At 36.1% G+C, this 17,736-nt stretch overlaps 2 protein-coding genes across 5 annotated transcripts; both read left to right on the top strand.

The window, feature by feature from the left end:
• Positions 1–849: 849 nt before the first annotated feature.
• On the top strand, positions 850–5,598 carry CER3 (Fatty acid hydroxylase superfamily). Its single transcript, XM_021963160.2, has 11 exons — positions 850–1,390; positions 1,512–1,741; positions 1,852–2,084; positions 2,204–2,423; positions 2,737–2,864; positions 3,135–3,391; positions 3,492–3,599; positions 4,165–4,371; positions 4,561–4,671; positions 4,811–4,984; positions 5,312–5,598. The coding sequence occupies exons 1-11, from the start codon at positions 1,340–1,342 to the stop codon at positions 5,492–5,494; spliced, it is 1,902 nt and encodes a 633-aa protein (XP_021818852.1). The 5' UTR covers positions 850–1,339; the 3' UTR covers positions 5,495–5,598.
• Positions 5,599–9,367: 3,769 nt separating this feature from the next.
• On the top strand, positions 9,368–14,789 carry LOC110760831 (uncharacterized). Of its 4 annotated transcripts, XR_002527300.2 has the most exons (4): positions 9,368–9,761; positions 9,892–10,032; positions 13,879–14,318; positions 14,596–14,789. XR_002527300.2 is itself a non-coding variant. In XM_021963163.2 (3 exons), the coding sequence occupies exons 1-3, from the start codon at positions 9,584–9,586 to the stop codon at positions 14,637–14,639; spliced, it is 363 nt and encodes a 120-aa protein (XP_021818855.1). In that variant the 5' UTR covers positions 9,368–9,583; the 3' UTR covers positions 14,640–14,789. The 4 variants fall into 4 exon arrangements, 3 of the variants coding, with proteins under 3 accessions (XP_021818855.1, XP_021818854.1, XP_021818856.1); XM_021963163.2 differs by lacking the exon at positions 13,879–14,318; XM_021963162.2 differs by lacking the exon at positions 14,596–14,789 and having other exon boundaries at positions 13,879–14,372.
• Positions 14,790–17,736: the final 2,947 nt, after the last annotated feature.

Below are 17,736 nucleotides of genomic sequence, written 5' to 3'. Positions count from 1 at the left end.
CTATCAACGAAAAGAGGGGATTTGAACATGAGATATGTGTCAACGTTCATAAGAAAATTATCATCACTCGATCAATTGTTTTTTTCATTTAGCGGACTTTCTTTTTCAAATCTTAGAAAAGATCTCCTATGAAAGTGAAACTTAAGCAATATCGACCTGTTGAAGTCAAAATATTATTGATGTGAGAAATGTATTAAATGATTTCTACCACACACTTACTCAATATATTGCACCTGACGACCACTCTACTAGATCTAGAAGAATCATTTACAACGACACGATAACAGGACATGAACACGCATGAAAAATGAAGTGTTTGGGTTGAGCCTTTTCGAGCTAGATCCATAATGGATCGACACGAGGGGTCAGGTTGAGTATACGATAGAGTACAAGTACATATACAATTTTTCTCTTTTTTGGTTGAATGTACATGTACATTATTTAGGGTTAAGGCATTCAAATATTAGGTAAACTTTGATATACTCTTGCCCTAACATATAAATGACTTGGGAATTTACCAACGGTACCCTTGGTTCTTTAACACCAGACTGCTCATGTCAATAAGGGCTAGCATTGTTCATTAATAACTGAGGTCTGATGCTACCTTAACATTGATGATGAAAGCAAATGTCACAGCAGATTATGAAATTACGAAAACAACCCAGACAGGGCAAAAGCTCATCGCCCACTCCCAAGCTCCCAACCATATGAGGCATTAATTGTTCTAGGGGGTGGGATTATTAGGCCATCACTCTACAGCTGTGGTCAGTTTTCATCACATATGGTGTGAAAATGAGAACGCGTAGAAGTTCATAGAATACAACAAGAGCCTTATAAGGGGTTGGGGAGGTGACTGCGACCGTCCAAAAGCTGACATATAGCAGGACAAGGAAGAAGCAAAGCTACATGTATATGAATAAAAAATAGAAATTGATTAAGAGCCCTAACTGTCTTTGATGTGCATCCTTTGATTCTTTGATCTATATAAGTGCCTTGAGGGTTTGGAGAAAAAGAGAATCATAAAGGCTTTTGTTGACTAACTTTGTGCCATAACATAACACCACATGTATCTTCCAAGAGAGAGAGAGAGAGATTCATCTAATTAAAGTTGTGCAGGCAAGAAGTAGAGAGCCGCACAATTTTTTGCTAGCCAATTTCAAAACGCAAGGTGATGATAAAATCTCTTGAGATCTTTCTCTCTTCAGCCAGCTAGTCCTGTCAGCTCTTTATCATCTCTCTCCAACCATCTTTGTGTGACTTTGATCAGAAAAAGAAAAACAGATTTTGGTTATAGATCATCAGAAACCTGTAGAGAAGATTTGTTTTTGTAGGGTGAAATATGGCTGCTCCTTTGACTGCTTGGCCTTGGGAGTTCTTAGGCTCCTACAAGGTATAGAAACTAATCTTCATGATCCAATATATTTGTTTTCTGTTAAATTTTACATCTTCTGCATCTTTTAATAGCTTGTTACTGATTTGGGTCTGGTTTTGTTTTTGGATTTGGAAATTAGTATCTGCTGTTTGGACCTCTGATTGGAAAAGCCTCGTACTCAATAATTCATGAGGATCCCCTCAAGGTCCTCATGAACAGCTGGTGTCTAAATATTCTCATAATATGTGCACTTAGAGGCTTAGTTCATCAGCTATGGAGTAGTTACACCAACATGCTTTTCCTAACAAGAACTCGTCGGATTCTCCAACAAGGGGTTGATTTCAAGCAGATTGACAAGGAATGGGACTGGTAATTAATCAATTCATATATATTTTCACTTTTATTTATTGATTTGTTTAATTTAATTTTGGATCAAATTTTTTTACTTTTTTTTATATAAAATTTAAAAAAATTGGCAGGGATAATTTCATAATTCTCCAAGGTCTAATTGCCTCCACGGCCTGCTATTTGCTTCCATTTCTTCAAAACCTTCCATTGTGGAACACAATCGGCTTTATTTCTACACTGGTACTGCACGTGGGAGTTTCAGAGCCTTTATATTACTGGATGCATAGACGTTTCCATGGCAACTACTTTTTTGAAAACTACCATTCACTTCACCATTCCTCTCCAGTACCGCAGCCCTTTACAGGTAAGATCATTAATATGAGCACCGACTTATAAATTCTCTTCTTCTTTTTTTCTTCTTCGTCCCTTTAGTTATTTTGACTGATTAATTTATTAATTATTTTTGTTAATATTATTGTTCAGCTGGAAGTGCAACACTTCTGGAGCATCTGGTTTTAAGTGCAATTGTTGGAATTCCAGTTCTTGGTAGCACTCTGATGGGTTGTGGATCAATCTTCGTGATCTACGGATATGTTTTGGTTTTTGATTTTCTGAGATGTTTGGGGCATTCCAATGTTGAAGTGATTTCTCATAAACTGTTTGAGAAAGCTCCCTTTCTCAGATATATTCTCTACACTCCAACGTAAGTACCCACAATTATATATAAATTAATGCATACTTTTAACTAATTTCATCTTCATATGACATATTTTTGTACCTTCAAACCCAAAAAAGAAGCCCAATCTTTAAATAGTGTATGTTGCCTCCAGAAGAGAAGGAAATGAAACTTTTTTCTGTAAATGGGAAACTTACTGTAAATGGGAAAAATAACTTTTAGGTAATAAATGAATTTTTTTATTTTTTATTTTAAAATTTGTTGGGTGTTTTTACCTTGAAAATGGTAATTTTCATGCACCAATTTAGTAAATTAAAAATCAGTTTCTTATGTCTTGCAGATACCACAGCCTGCACCATACAGAAATGGACACCAATTTCTGCCTTTTTATGCCTCTCTTTGATGCAGTGGGGAAGACCCTGAACAGCAAATCATGGGGACTACACAAAGAGATAAGCTTAAATGCAGGTGGATAATTTAAAAGTTACTTTCATCCTAATTTTTTTCTTCTTCTTTTTTCATAGTGACATTGACATCATAAGAAATCTTGTAACAAAACAATATGGGAAGGTTGAATATTATTCATAGGTCCTACAAGTGATGTCCAAAATAATATGGTCATAATTCGTTGACAAAGATTGACCATGCATGCCTCTCAACTTTAATAAATTATTAATGCATGGACAATAACAGAAAGGTCACTGAAAACTTTGCACATTTTCATCCTTAATGTTGCAGGTAAAAATGGGAGGGCACCGGATTTCGTTTTCCTCGCACACGTGGTGGATCTGTCGTCTGCTATGCACGTGCCGTTTGTTCTCCGATCATTCTCATCACTGCCCTTCACCATGAGATTCTTCGTGGTGGGTTTCTGGCCTGGCAGCATAACAGCCATGCTAGCAATGTGGGCATGGGCTAAAGCTTTTTTAATTACCTTTTACAACCTCAGAGGCCGCTTGCACCAGACATGGGCTGTGCCTAGATATGGCTTTCAGGTTTGCCCTCGTAAGATTTTTATAAAAATTTTGTGATTTTGTGATTTTAATTAATGCAATGTTTTTCTATAAATAAAAAAATTGTTTTTTTACCTTGCAGTACTTTTTACCATTTGCCCTAGACGGTATCAATAAGCAAATAGAGCAAGCAATCCTTAGAGCAGACAAGATGGGAGTCAAGGTCATCAGCCTTGCTGCATTAAATAAGGTTGGTATTCGTTTTCTTTCGGAATTCAAAATATTTAATCCAGTATTATGAATTCTGAGTTTGGTTGTTGGCCCCGGCCGTACTAATATTAACTCTCTGAATGAAATTTCTGATCTGCCAAACACCCCACACCGAAAACGAATGCACATGTTTTTGCTGCACATAACATTAGCATTTAAGACTCGTGATGGATGCTTTGGAACTAAAAAAGTACGACAAACCTAAACAACAATGCACCAACCAAATGCCACTTTACCATATTAAAAATATGAAATTTGTTTTGGTCGAATATAAAAAATGTGAATATGGTTTCGAAGATAAAAAGCGTCGTTAATTTTATTTAATTATTGTTATTGTTACCAAAACTTTAGGTCATTCATGTTCTTGACCTGACCTAGCAGGAGAGGTAACATCCTCCCACAAGTTGCGGGCAAGATGAATGACATGAGTAGGAGGTTGAGGTTGTTAGTCCTTAAATTTGGAAAGCAAAAAAAAAAAGGTCGGGCTATAGTTATGGCTCCAAATTCAAATTAAAAATATTTAACTGTTCATTTTCTTAATGTAGAACGAAGGACTGAATGGGGGCGGAACACTCTTTGTGAACAAGCATCCAGACCTTAGAGTTCGAGTTGTCCATGGGAACACCTTAACTGCAGCTGTTATTCTCAACGAGATCCCGAAGGATGTCGAAGAGGTGTTTCTCAGTGGAGCTACCTCCAAGCTTGGAAGAGCCATTGCCCTCTACCTTTGCCGTAGGAAAGTTCGAGTCCTTGTAAGTATATTATTTCCTTTTTCCTCATTTACTTATGAAGGTGATCATGTGTTCATGTTAGGGCATGTTTTGCACTTCTTCTGTAGAAGCACTTTTTTCCTTGAAAAAAAGTCTAAGTGCTTCTAGGAAATTGATTAATTGCTGTAGTTTTTCATGGGGTTATTAATTAATCAATGATGTATGGCTCAGATGCTGACTCTATCAACAGAGAGATTTCAAAAGATTCAGAAGGAAGCGCCAGCAGATTGCCAACACTACCTTGTCCAAGTCACAAAGTACCAAGCTGCTCGCAATTGTAAGGTAAGCGATTATAAGGAAGCGCCAGCAGGGTTAATTATTTATTTGCAATCGTTTTCTATATGAAATACAAATATAAAGCATGAGTATTTGTTTGTGAGTCTAATTAATATGAACTATTGTTGGTACCAATTAATGGCAGGCATGGATTGTTGGCAAATGGATTACACCAAGAGAGCAACGTTGGGCCCCAAGTGGTGCACATTTTCATCAGTTTGTTGTGCCACCCATCTTGCATTTCAGAAGAGACTGCACTTATGGTGATCTTGCAGCCATGAGACTACCTGATGATGTTCAAGGGCTTGGCTCCTGTGAGGTAACTAAGCTCTTTTCTTATTAGTAATTAAGATTTTTGTATTGTTGGATAACATTGGCTTGATTTACATGGTCGGCGCATTTAATAGCCACCGACATCTATGACACAAAATGAGATGGCTAAAAGTACTACGTACAAATGCCTAATAGCTAACATTCACGGTTATTCGTGTCAATTTGCTATTAGGCACTAATAGTGTCTTTAGCCACCTCATTATGTGACATAATCACATATATCCTCGTAATATGTCGTCTAAATTTTTTATCAATTTTATAACCTATCAATCATTGACGATAATTTTTGGTAATATTGGAAAATGCAATGTAGTACACCATGGACAGAGGAGTGGTTCATGCATGTCATGCTGGTGGCGTGGTTCATCTGCTAGAAGGCTGGACTCACCATGAAGTTGGGGCTCTTGATGTCGACAGAATTGATATAGTATGGAAGGCTGCTCTAAAACATGGTTTAAAGCCAGTTTCATCAAGCAAAGTTAATATCACTGTGTAACAACATATCCGAGTGAATTACGAAAGCTCTTGGCTGTATGATATATGTACTACTGGTTATTACTCTTTATACCTGAATGAAGCAAAGAGACCCTTCTACTTTTACGTTCTTACATACTAGAAATTTGCATCTTTGTGTTGACTAGAAGAAAGAAAAGTCACATTTGGAACATAATAAAGAGGTAGTTATAGATTTTCAACTTTGGATAAAATTGTTTTTTAATTAAATTAAAGTTTTGGTCATTTGGGGTGCATATATAGGTTTTTTTTAATCACAAAACACCCCTGGGATTCACAAAACTATCATATTGCATACTTTATGTTTTTTTTGAGTCATTCGTGATTCTTAAGGTGAATATGTGCGCTCACAAGTAGTCTTTACCATCAAGTTCTGTCCAAAAATATATTAAATTGATGACTACACATATCCAATTATATGACGCCACGTGGATTAAATAAAAAATAAATTAAAAACTATAAACCATTAAAAAAAAAACTTTAAAGTAAAGGAAATGAACGTCACAACGTCCGCATAGGAGAATAACTGATTTATAAAACTTTATAAAATATTTTTTATAAACCATTTTAAAAATGATTTTCCCACTCCCCTTTTCTCCATTTACACTCTTTTTTATTTTTTAATCAATTTTGTTCTTTCTCTTTCCTATTCTACCCTTACCTGCATTAATTTATTTTTACTTCTCTTTTATATTATTTCTTTTCCTTTTTACTTAATTTTCCAACTTGAGCTCTATTTTCAATATATTTTTTTTCAATGGATGGATGAATTCTTTAAAATGAATATTTTTAAAACAAAAACAAAAAAATTTCAACCCATCTCTGCACTCCAGCCCCACCGCCCACTACCACCCACACCATCCACCACTGCACTGCCCCCACGATTGATAGCCGAGCCACACTCAAACTCGAAAACTTTTTTAAAAAACCCATATCTGGATTTGGTTCTTGAAGAAAGAGGGGGGGAAAGAGAGAAAAAAAGGGAGAGATAAGAAGGGTGGGCTTCGTTGTTGTCGAAGAAAGAGGGAAAAGAGAGAAAGGGGGAGATATAAAATATGTTGATACAGGACTAGGCCTAACAAAAATAACCAAACCCTCCCTCATCACTAGGTGAAGTGATAGGGCCCAAAAGGCCAAAAGAAGGCCCCAAATCAATCATTTTGTGCCTAAGGAGGCCCACGAAGTAATGGGGCCGAACAGGCCCAAATCATTTATGCAGTCGGTTCTGAGGGAACATATATAAGTTCATCTTTATATTTAAATCACATTACTTGCACTTCAAATACATTTTTGACCTGAAAGGTTTCAAATTTACAAAATACATGTGGTTTGCAAGTGATTACACGTCTTTAAGTTTATTTGATGATATTGTACTCGATGATAAAAGAAATCATATGAATTTTTCTTCTAATTAGATAAATCGATAATATTTTAGAAATCTAAACATTACACTAACAATTAAATTTTGATTTTATATAATAGTGTAAAAGATAAATATATAGAAGTACTTTTCCTTCTTCCTATTTTTTCACAAATAATTCTCCTAAATAATTAACCTTGTTTAGAATGAATCATGTTTTCTTTTATTTTTTCAAGAAAAAAAAAACAAGAAAGATGTGTCAAAGATTTGGGAAATTGTATTTGATTTTTTTGACACATCTTTCTTGTTTTCATATTTATTTAGGGGTTATTTGATAATCATTTCGTTTGATTTTTCAGTTTTCATCTTCACTTTTATTGAAAATTAAAAACTGAAAAACATGTTGGGGGACAGATTTCGTTTTCAATTTTCAAAATAACCCTTATTTTTAAAAATCACCCTTAGTTTTCATTTTCATTTCCTTTTCAGACCTATTTAATTCATTAATTATACATCACCACATATTAAATGCACTCCAGTTACCAAAACTCGTTGTTTGGGACTTGTCACGCCCCGAACCCGGGGGTAGATGGAAACCCAGCGCCCGGTGAGTGAGAAAATAAAAAATAAAATAAAATAAATAAAAGCCGAAACAGGGGTTTAAAATAAACTTCTCTTATAAAAATAGATCCAAAATCTTACAATTTTACAATTAATAAATAAAGCTCTATCACTCTCATCTAATTCAGTTTCAACCGATTTAGTTCTTATCTTACCCACTAATTCATCTAAAAAATTAAACAGGGTGAGGGATGAGCAACCACTGCTTAGTAGGGACATGAGACCTTACCACAGTAAATTGATATAACTAAATTAAGTGACATGCAATCACACAACCAAATATCACATTAATAATAATACATGAATGAATGCTCTTCATCTACTCCCGTTAATTCATATAACTGGACAAGCAGACCTGCACGTCCCATACCATGCTTATACCATTTGGTCCCGAATGCCCATTTATATGAACTAACACCCATCTCAATCATCTCATAATTTCCCATTTTGTTAGTCATCATGTCTAACTCCCTGTCGCCAGTCCCGAATCACCTAATAAAAATCATGTGCACTGTGGGATCCCTGAGACCTGGTACATGCCAAGAGTTAGACTCAACTACACAAAAGATCCTTCCCATTACCCTCTTTTCCATACTTTCTTTATCCACCCAAGAATTCCAGCCAATTTCCATAACATGATATAATTATGCCTTTCAAATAATAATATCATGCATAATATAGTGCTCACGAGATTTAATTAGATCAATCCCCGTCAAAGCCTCCAAGAAACCCCTACCTCGATTCCAAAGCATTGCTCCAAGTTAAGAAAATACAAGCTAAGCCCTAAATCTCCTCCAAGAATCACCTCTCTCTCTCTCTCTCTCTCTCTCTCTCTCTCTCTCTCTCTCTCTCTCTAAATTTCTTTTCTAATTTCTCATGTTTTGAAACTATAAGGTTATGCTCCTATTTATAGTGTTTATAGGGATATGATAAACTTCAATATTAAAAGGATAAGAACATCCAAGTTTATCCAAAAGATAAATATCTTAACAAGATAAGATCATCCAAGTTTATCCAAAAGATAAATATCTTAAAAAGATAATATCATTCAAGTTTATCCAAAAGATAAATATCTTAAAAAGATAATATCGTCCAAGTTTATCCAAATGATAAATATATTCTTTTATCCATTTAAAATACGGGTCTTCACAGGACCTCTCTTCTTGGATCCGGCCTCTCGATTCTTGTGTTTGGCCACGAACCCAATCCAAGTCTCTAAAACTCCATATCCAAAATTCACAAAAAACTCATCCTAATTCCAAAAAATTTACCGAAAAATACTACGAACTCTTTGTAAAATGCATTTTCATTCTATGTTATCAAATTCACAATTTGACCTCAAAAAATTTAATTTCCAAGTTTCACATAAAACTGAAATTAGTTACCAAACCACCGTTGTCCACTTTTCACTTGTCACTTTTTTTAAAAACTGTAATTAGTTACCAAACACGTTTTTAGTTTTTGAAATTTATAGAGTTATTTACACTAATAGCCCTTTGAGGTTTTCATATTTTTCACAAAACCCCCCTGAGGTTTTGGAAATTATATGAACACTCTTTAAGGTTTTAAATTGTTTATACAAAACCCCTTTTTGTTGATTTTTAATCCAAAGATTGATGATTTTATATATAAAAAAATTTCTCCAAATGACAGAGTTAACCTTTCATTGAGGTTAATTTTTTCATTTGCATACTTTTTTTGAATTGAATCATCAATTTGTGGACGAACAATTAACGAAAACGGGTAATCTGAAACCTCAGGGGGTGTTCGTGTAATTTTTAAAATCCTAGGAATTTTTGTGAAAAAAATTAAAAATCTCACTGGGTGTTAGTATAAATAACTCCAAATTTATAACATTCCATTGCCACCCTCTAAATTTCCTAAATGCAAGGCCTTGCCACACGTCGCAGTTTCTTCCAACCCCCTGCGCCAAAACGACACGCCAAAGGCTCTCACTAGCAGACACCTGTTCACAACAATTCCAACCGCCACAATGTTCGAACTAAAGCCAACCCCAAGAACCAAAGAATTTCCACTTTTCTGTTCCCGAAACCCAAGCCACAGCCAAAACCAAAACCAGAGAAAAGAATTATGGAGAAGAAAATGTTGCTAGAAGTTCAAAAGAAAAGACCCATTAAGCGTAATAAGAAGAAACTGCTCAAGAAAGTCATAGACTATCTCATTTCTGACTCTTACATGTTTGCTCCTCTAATTTCTCATCCACCTCACGGCTTTAGCTCACCCATGAAGACAAGGGCATCTATTACAGGTATAATTTTCTTTTTCTTTCAACTCTGTTCTGAGATTTTACTGTTTATAGTATTTATGACTTCTGTGGTGTATTTGTGTTGATGGGTTTTGAAGATTTGGCTCAATTGGGTGGTTTTTTGTATTCTTAGGAGTGGAAGGAAGGAAACCCATTAAAGGAAACAACAAGAGGTTGCTGAAGAAGGTTGGGGACTATCTGAAGTCTGACTCTTACATGTATGCTCCCCTGCTTGCTTCACCTCCATCAGCCAGTACTAGTAGCCCTCCTAAAGGTACTATTTCTCCTATTATATTCTTTCCTTTTCAATTCTAATTTGGACCATATTATTCTTCCAGTTTTAGAAGGGTCTTTATCTTTTGGCCTTTTTATTTTGTCTCATAATATTTTCTGTGCTTTGGTGTCAATTGCGCACTGTAAAGGGGCAATGGAGTTAAGCACACAAACTTAAAGAATAAACTGATGAGGACATCTTTGTCAAACCCATTAGGGTTTACAAAAGAAAGAGATGGAAGAGGAAGTCATTTAATTTGGTTTTTAAATCTGGCAATTTTTTATTCCTGCGATTAGTTTCTAACTTGTTCTATAAATTTTCCAGATTTTAGTAAGATTTTTAAGTTTTCCAGATTTTAGTAGGATTTCTAAGTTTCCTATTTTATTTAGGTTAGAATTTCTGTTTTAGCAAGGGATTTTTTATCCTATTGTCTCTAGGTTTTAGTTTTCTATAAATACCCCTCTCATGTAATTCATTGTGGAGTTGAGATTTGAGATATTAAGAAAAGTTTACTTTCCAGAGATTAGAGACTCCTTGGTGTGAAGCCAAAACTCTTTTGTTGTGAAGCCATTTGCTGCCGCTAAATTACCTAAATACTCAATTCACCCATATCCTACATCATAAACTAGTAGGGAGCACTTTAGTTATAAACTACAAATTCTATAACACAGTTTATTAAACATTTGTGTTTGAGAATATGCAGATTAAGCTCTTTTATGGATGCAATGATGGTTATTAATTTCATAATTTGTGATACAATCATTAAGTCAAACACCTTTGCAAAACTAAGGCCTGGAAATGTAAAACTAGGTTCAATTATATTTGTGATGGTGTACTTAGCTAAATATTTTCATTCTTCAGTGTGGGCAAGGAGAGATGTATTTTAAGAGGCTTAGTCTGTTTCATTGATAAGGATCTGGCGATGTGTTGAATTGATCTCTAGAAAGTTCTGTGTGTTCTTGGAAAGCAAATTAGAGTTTTATTAGGCCACAAGAAAAAAAGAGAAACAATGCCTATGAAATCTAGTAAATGATCCCACAGTCCAAATTGGTAGAATCTAGGAAGTAATTGATTGATACAGCTTTCAGAAATGCAAATGGGCATTACATATGTGATTCAGTGGTTTTTGCACCCTGCTAATCTATTTGATATGCAATGTATCTATACTGTTATATAATGCCAAGTATCACTAGTTTATTCCTACCCAAAAGCTCCACCATTTGGTGCTTAGTTTATATTTATCTCAACTTGAAAAATCAATTTTTTCTGCAGATTCCCCATGAAAGTTGTCTTAATCAGCCAAACAAAATCATGCGTGAATCATGTTTGATGCATGTGATCAAGCATAGCAACTTAAGATGTTAGGAGTGGTGGTGGTTATTTAATTTATACTTTAAAAACTTGGAGCTGGTGAAGTATGACTGGTCAAAATTATATCGAAAAAGAAAAGTAAGAAGAAGTTAGTCGAAGGTAAATATGACTTGGGGCTCCAAAATGAGTTATGAAGCATGTTACTTGATATTGTAAATTTATGGTACTTATGTTGGTGTCAAGAAAATAATCATATTTATAGGATGAGTGGCTGTAGTCATAATGTTTATCACTGTAAAGTTATTAAAAGATTTTACAGCCAAGTTCTAAAAGAAGTAAAAGGAAAATATTTATGACCCAGTTCTACCTAAGCTGGGTCTACCTTGGAGGTTATCTTGACACTATTATGTGTGTCTGTGCATGTGTGTTACTGTTTACTGAACAGTAGGAGAGATGGCCAACAATCTCTTGCTTTTCTTATTAACGTTTGGAAGTTTTTTGGGTTTTGTAGAGAATGTGGTACCAACCTTTTAATCGAAAGAACATCTATTAGAAGGCATATGTACATGTGTGTGTGCCTATGTGTGTGTGTGTGTGTGTGTGTGTGTATAAAAGTTGGGAAAAAATACATCTGTGGCACTGCCAATCTTTGGTGTTTTCTGCAGTTAGAGTGGAGTTAAAAATGAAGAAACTCTTAAAAATGTTGTTTTTATACTTTAATTAGCTGAACTTTTGGGTGGTGTTTACCTGATGTAGGCCTCTTCTTGAAATGCATCCAGGTACACCCAGTTGGCCTAGATATAAGTTAGGCACTGATTTGAAGTACGTCGTTGGAGCCTTCCAAGTTTATTGGCATTCACAATAGAGTTTCACCTTTTTCCTGTTTGATTGGGTAATTAACATAAGAATCAATTGATGGGGTCAAGTTATGAGAAACCATTGGTGCAAAAGCAGCATCAGTTGCTAAGCGTGCTTTTGATACCATTAAATATGTTGATGCCCAAAATTGGACACAACTTATAGAAGGTCTACCTCAGTCGCGTGGCCCCTTCGGCAGAGGTGTGGTACCGGCCGAAGGCTCTCCGATGCTAAAGTTAGCTTAAGGATAGAGAAGATAAGTAATTGGATAGAGTTCTCTAAGTTTACTATTACTTTGTGCATTAGTGCAAGAGCCCTATTTATAGGCAAAAGGGGTGGAGCACCTTGGGTTATAGTTTCGATGTGGGACTGTGGACATAGCTCTAGGGGTCGTCATGTGTCCACATGAAAGTGGCATGGCAGGTACCTTCATTGAGCCGGATCGGCAGGTGAGGTTGCCAAGGGCTCACCCCTGCTGATGGTACTTACGAGTTCCAGTGACTAGGCGGGGCCATGTCGGCTTCTGCTCTGTGGGCCATTTGTTCCACGTGTCCAGTTGAGAGGGTTTGGTCAAAATATATTCAGAGTTATGCTATGATAAAATATGAGTTATGTTGGTGCCTCTGCCATAGGTTTTTGTTGGTTCTATATTCTTTAAGCATATAGGATTATATTGCAATTTAGATTGTGGTTTCCTAGAACTTTCAGATAATAATTTATACACAGGAAAAGCAACCTCACAAAGATGTGAGACCTTGACAGTGGCTCAAGGAGTGACAAAGCTGATGCTTAGAATTTTGTTTTCTCTTTTTGTTTTATTTTCATACACCTTTGAGATTGAAACTCTCATCAAATTGAAATTCTATCTGTCCATCCCATGTTTTGGCAATTTTCGATAAATTTTTATTTTTGTGAGATAAATCAAGGCTAGAGAAATGCTAAGGGTAGCTGCCGGTGATTTGCATGTGTGAGTGAACCCATGCATTAGAACTTCATGTAGAACAGGCAGTCAGGATTGCTCAGCATTCCTTGAATTGGAAGGCCGTTGAGGAGGAAGCAGTATTGTAGCCAGAAATCTACTTTTTAGTATGTTGGTTCTGGCAACTGAAATCACCTAAACTTGTGAGGTACTGAGGGCTTCAGGTGCGCAATGTAATGTAATATGCATCACAGTGAGCATACAAGTTGCAAAAGTCTGATGTTTGGCCTGCTCTTTACTGAGCACTCAAACAGTATTCTGTTTGTTAAAATAGAGACTCTGCTTCCTTTTGTTTTCCTCCTCTTTGGTAAGCTTGGAGGGAAAAAATAATTAGAACAGTGAGCCACCGCCAGAAGACCATTTAACAAATATCAATTCACTATTATTTATGTTTTTTGGCAGTTTTGAGGATACAACTTTTCTATCTTGCACCGAGTTACTAAACTCATGCTCAGTTTAGTTGGAGATGACACAAGTAACTTAATAAGTAAACAAGAAATATCTTACATTCTGGTGTGCTTTATTGCCAAGTTGATTTGCTGTCCACATACATAACGTTGTAATAACATATGTCCATTGCTTATGGTTTTAGTATGGTGTTCTATTCGGTTCTTTTCACTTTTTTCCAACTTGGTAGTCAATCTTTATATGTTACACCAATATCCTTATTCTTCTTGTCCCAATCTTTTGAATTTCAGCGTCTTCAAAGTACCTTAAGAAGGTCGTCACCATGGCCAATTCAGAGAGGAAATTATTTTTAAAATACAACAAATCAAATGAACGGTTTACAAATGTGATAGCAGAGGATCAAGCCTCCAAGGGCTGGCTTCCTGAAAAAGTCCTTTCAGAGCAGCAATCTGTAGTGCACAAGGAAACAGTGAAGCATGTGGTTCACCATAGCTGTCGCTCATCATCGATGTCAGCTCACCTTTTTTAGCACATGATATGTTCATAATCCTGCAGGCAGTTGCATTCTTTTGTATAACTCCATTTTAACAGCAAAACCATACCGCGATGTGGGAAGCTACGACCTAGCTTTTTAGGTTTTATGTATTTGTCATGTACCTGTTTGTTTCTTTGTACCAAGGGTCGTGTATCTGGTACCCTTGTGGTCTATATATGCATTGATGGTAGACAGGTCCGTTGGAAACAATTGAATAATATTATTTAACTTAACACATAATTATGGATATGGCTGCATCTTATATTATTTGTACTTGAGAATGGGTATTAGGTTATGTGGTTTATTGTAAGAGGATGAGTATACCGTACTGTTTAACTTGTCACTAGCATTATCTCAGGAAAAGATAAGGCCTTTGAAGATATTTGATCAGTTCAGAATCATTCATAGTTATCTTGATGCTAGATAGTATCTGCATTGATCTCTGAGGTGTATGTTTTGTTATGTGGTGCAGGGAAAGGACTGCTCAGATCGCACCTAAGGAAGCTTGTTGACTGAAAGCATAAGGAATCCATTACGAGTTTCAATAACTGGAATGTACAGGCATTGTTGTAATTAGGATGCTTATGCTTTCGTTTAATTAGACATAGTCACGTTCTCTAAGGAATGTTATAATACGATAATGAAGCCTGTTGTTGTGAGCTTGTATGATGAGTATTTACTGTTTGAAGGTCTTTGATCAAACTTGGCCATGTTCAGCACGGGGTCCCTCAGATGGAAGTTGCTGTCTAAAGGACAATTTGCTGTTGCAGGGTGTTTTTTAACGCAGCCCCATTCTAATTCCGGAGGAATACAGATAATTGGCTGCTAGAAGTTACGTCAACAAGAACTTGCTTTTAGATTTTGTGGTGTAATTTCCCCTGTTGAATTACGTATGCACAGATATGAAAACTTGCACAGCAAAGAGATTGGAATTGGAGATTTTCCATACTGAAAGCTACTGCAGAGGAAGTGAACTTTAGTATGAATAGACTTGACATGAAATCCTCGTGGGCGGGGATATGAAGGTCGTCTTGTCAAAACTGAACTGCTGATCATAAGAGGCCAGGACAGCTCATCAGTGGTCAGGTAACCTGTAACTCATCTAGCAGTATTATTTGGTTGTCTGTTGAATTAGAATTTCTCAAAAATAGCTCCAAGTTCTTGATGTCATAAGCAGCTTCTAATAGTACTTCAGTTCTGTCATGGCGCTCAACATGCAAACGACGAAGTCAATTAAGGATGCAGAGCTCAGTCAATTGGTAAATATTTGGGCATATCATGTCCACTACCCCACATGGAGATGAAGGTATCGGCTTATGAAATGAAACAACACGTGGAGTCACATCGACCCTTCACGTGTGATGTTTGATCTGACATGGATACATCTCAGAACACCCGCATGCGATGGGAACATGCACTGAGAATTGTTATTGCATGTGAGAATTGTTATGACACGTGCGAAACTATGAGTCAAGTATCATTGTTTAATCAGGTAAGCGTACATCATGGTTGGATTGGTTAACTCACTAGATTTATAGCATGTTTACTTAACTATTTGGAATCGGGTAGAAATGGTACAGATTACTTGTAAGTTTACTAAATTTCCATGGATTGGAATTGAAACCAATTTGATTATTAAAATGCTCGTTGTTGGGTTAAAGTGGATGGCAAATTTTGAATTTTAAAATTTGTGTGATTATATAATGGGTAAAAAAATATGAATTTTTGATTGGTTAATTCTCTAAGATTTAGAATACCACTTCCCATCCAAAAGTCTAATTCCTCCAAATGAGGAGTTGAATTCCTAATTTGTGTGGACTCTACTCGCATTTTCATTCTTTATATTAAGTAAACACATGAGTAATCTGTAATTGGAATCCAACTTCTTATTTTGATTCCGATTAGGGATTAGTAATGGATTTTGATTACGAATCAGTAAACATGTCATGTAGAAGGAGGATTAGGGTTGATTTCCTACTATTTTGTGGGGATAAAATGGAATAAAACTTATGACCAAAAAACATAAAAGAAGTTTCTTTCATGAATAATTCATCTTCTATTCCAATTTGGAAAAATTTCTTTATTTCTTCTTTGGCATGTCTTCATAAGTTTCCATATCCAATTCAATCCAAATTTTAGACACCAAAACGATAGGATTTTAACTACATAAAATCCTTCAAGTTATGAAGTCGATTTCAAATTTGTCTCCTTTTTTTTTATAAAGATTTTAAGATTTATACCTAAACTCAAACAAAACTTACATTTAACTCGAGTTCTTTTTGTGATTCCATTATCATGTGTTTAGAGAAACCAATTTTCTAGCTAATGCTTTAGCCAACTTAGGTCATGGGATGTTCCCTTCCTTCTTTTTGGGAGGTTGGACGTTCTTTATATGTAGTGCCTATTTTCTTTTTTGATCTCTTTGGGCATGCATGTCGAGAGGTTTCAGGTTGTAATTTTTCTTTCCGCATAAAAAAATCAATAATAATAATAATAGTAGTAGTTCGATAACAATGTGAAAATTGTAGGTCCCACTTTTTATGCTTATTTAGACTTTTTTGGTGCCACATGTGAAGATAAACATTACATCTTTATACATAGTTTAAAATACAACCAAAGCAGAAGAAAACAAAAACAAATAACCTAACAAAACAAATCTATAACACTCGTCGCAACCACACGCTCAACACCTCTTCCTCAACTCATCCTCCACCCCTCACCCCTAAACTCCGATCCGACCCACATGCCCCCAGCCTCTAAGAACAGCCTCTCCTTGTTGTTTATCCACCTCAACTCTGATCCAAACAACATGTCCCTATTTAGGGCTGGCTCTGGAGTGGTACCATCGCACAGGGCTTCCTATTTTGGAGGGCCCCGATTTTGGAGCAGCCCCGAAAATTGAGCCTCCCCTTCTTTATTATCACCAACAACATCCCTCAACTCCGATATGACCCACCTGCTCCCATCCCACCCCCAAGGGCAGCATCGACATTGTAAAAGATTAAGATCAATATGAAATTGTATCTTAACTGTAAATTTCATGAAACCTTTTCTGATATAGAACCCTCGATGTAACATAGAGTCTAGGGCGCATGTATAGGCCCCAACAAGAGTAGGAAAGGGACAGGCAAATGATAATGATAATGTAAGACATAATATTTTTGTAGAAAAAGAGTGGATGGTAGCTCTGGCATGAATAATATATATATCAAACTTTATGGTCCATAATCAACTATAATAATGCAGGTGATGGGAAAAGAGGAGAAGCAATTGGGCCTAAAGGGGAGAAATACAGCCACAACAGTAGCCTATCATGCTTGCACGTGTGTGGCATTCAATTTGGAACCCCCACACGCAGATGGAGGACAACAATAATGCTATATTAAGTCCATCAATCTTTTTCTGGGCTAGGCTGGTTTGTTGGCTTCTATCAGGAATCCCCACGTTAGAAAAAGACCTTTTAATGTCCATATACAAATACGCACGGCACTCCAGAAAGCTCACACACACACACACACACTCTCTCTCTCTCTCTCTCCCTCCTAAGAGTAACAAGTCAAGCAATGTCCATGGCTGTTAATTCTTCCACCACATTATACATGAATGATTGGTT

Source organism: Prunus avium, chromosome 1 (assembly GCF_965620075.1).
Source record: "Prunus avium chromosome 1, drPruAviu1.hap1.1, whole genome shotgun sequence".
Taxonomy (NCBI): Eukaryota; Viridiplantae; Streptophyta; class Magnoliopsida; order Rosales; family Rosaceae; genus Prunus; species Prunus avium.
The sequence above is the reverse complement of the archived record's forward strand: the minus strand, read 5'-3'. Positions and strand labels throughout refer to the sequence as shown.

Bases quoted from the DNA above. Each gene is read 5' to 3' on its own strand.
- CER3 (XM_021963160.2), top strand. From the start codon at position 1,340: ATGGCTGCTCCTTTGACTGCTTGGCCTTGGGAGTTCTTAGGCTCCTAC. The intron at 1,742-1,851 runs GTAATTAATCAA...AAAAATTGGCAG, and splicing joins ATTGACAAGGAATGGGACTG to GGATAATTTCATAATTCTCC. The intron at 2,865-3,134 runs GTGGATAATTTA...TTAATGTTGCAG, and splicing joins AGAGATAAGCTTAAATGCAG to GTAAAAATGGGAGGGCACCG.
- LOC110760831 (XM_021963162.2), top strand. From the start codon at position 9,584: ATGGAGAAGAAAATGTTGCTAGAAGTTCAAAAGAAAAGACCCATTAAG. The intron at 9,762-9,891 runs GTATAATTTTCT...TTGTATTCTTAG, and splicing joins GACAAGGGCATCTATTACAG to GAGTGGAAGGAAGGAAACCC. The intron at 10,033-13,878 runs GTACTATTTCTC...TTTGAATTTCAG, and splicing joins TACTAGTAGCCCTCCTAAAG to CGTCTTCAAAGTACCTTAAG.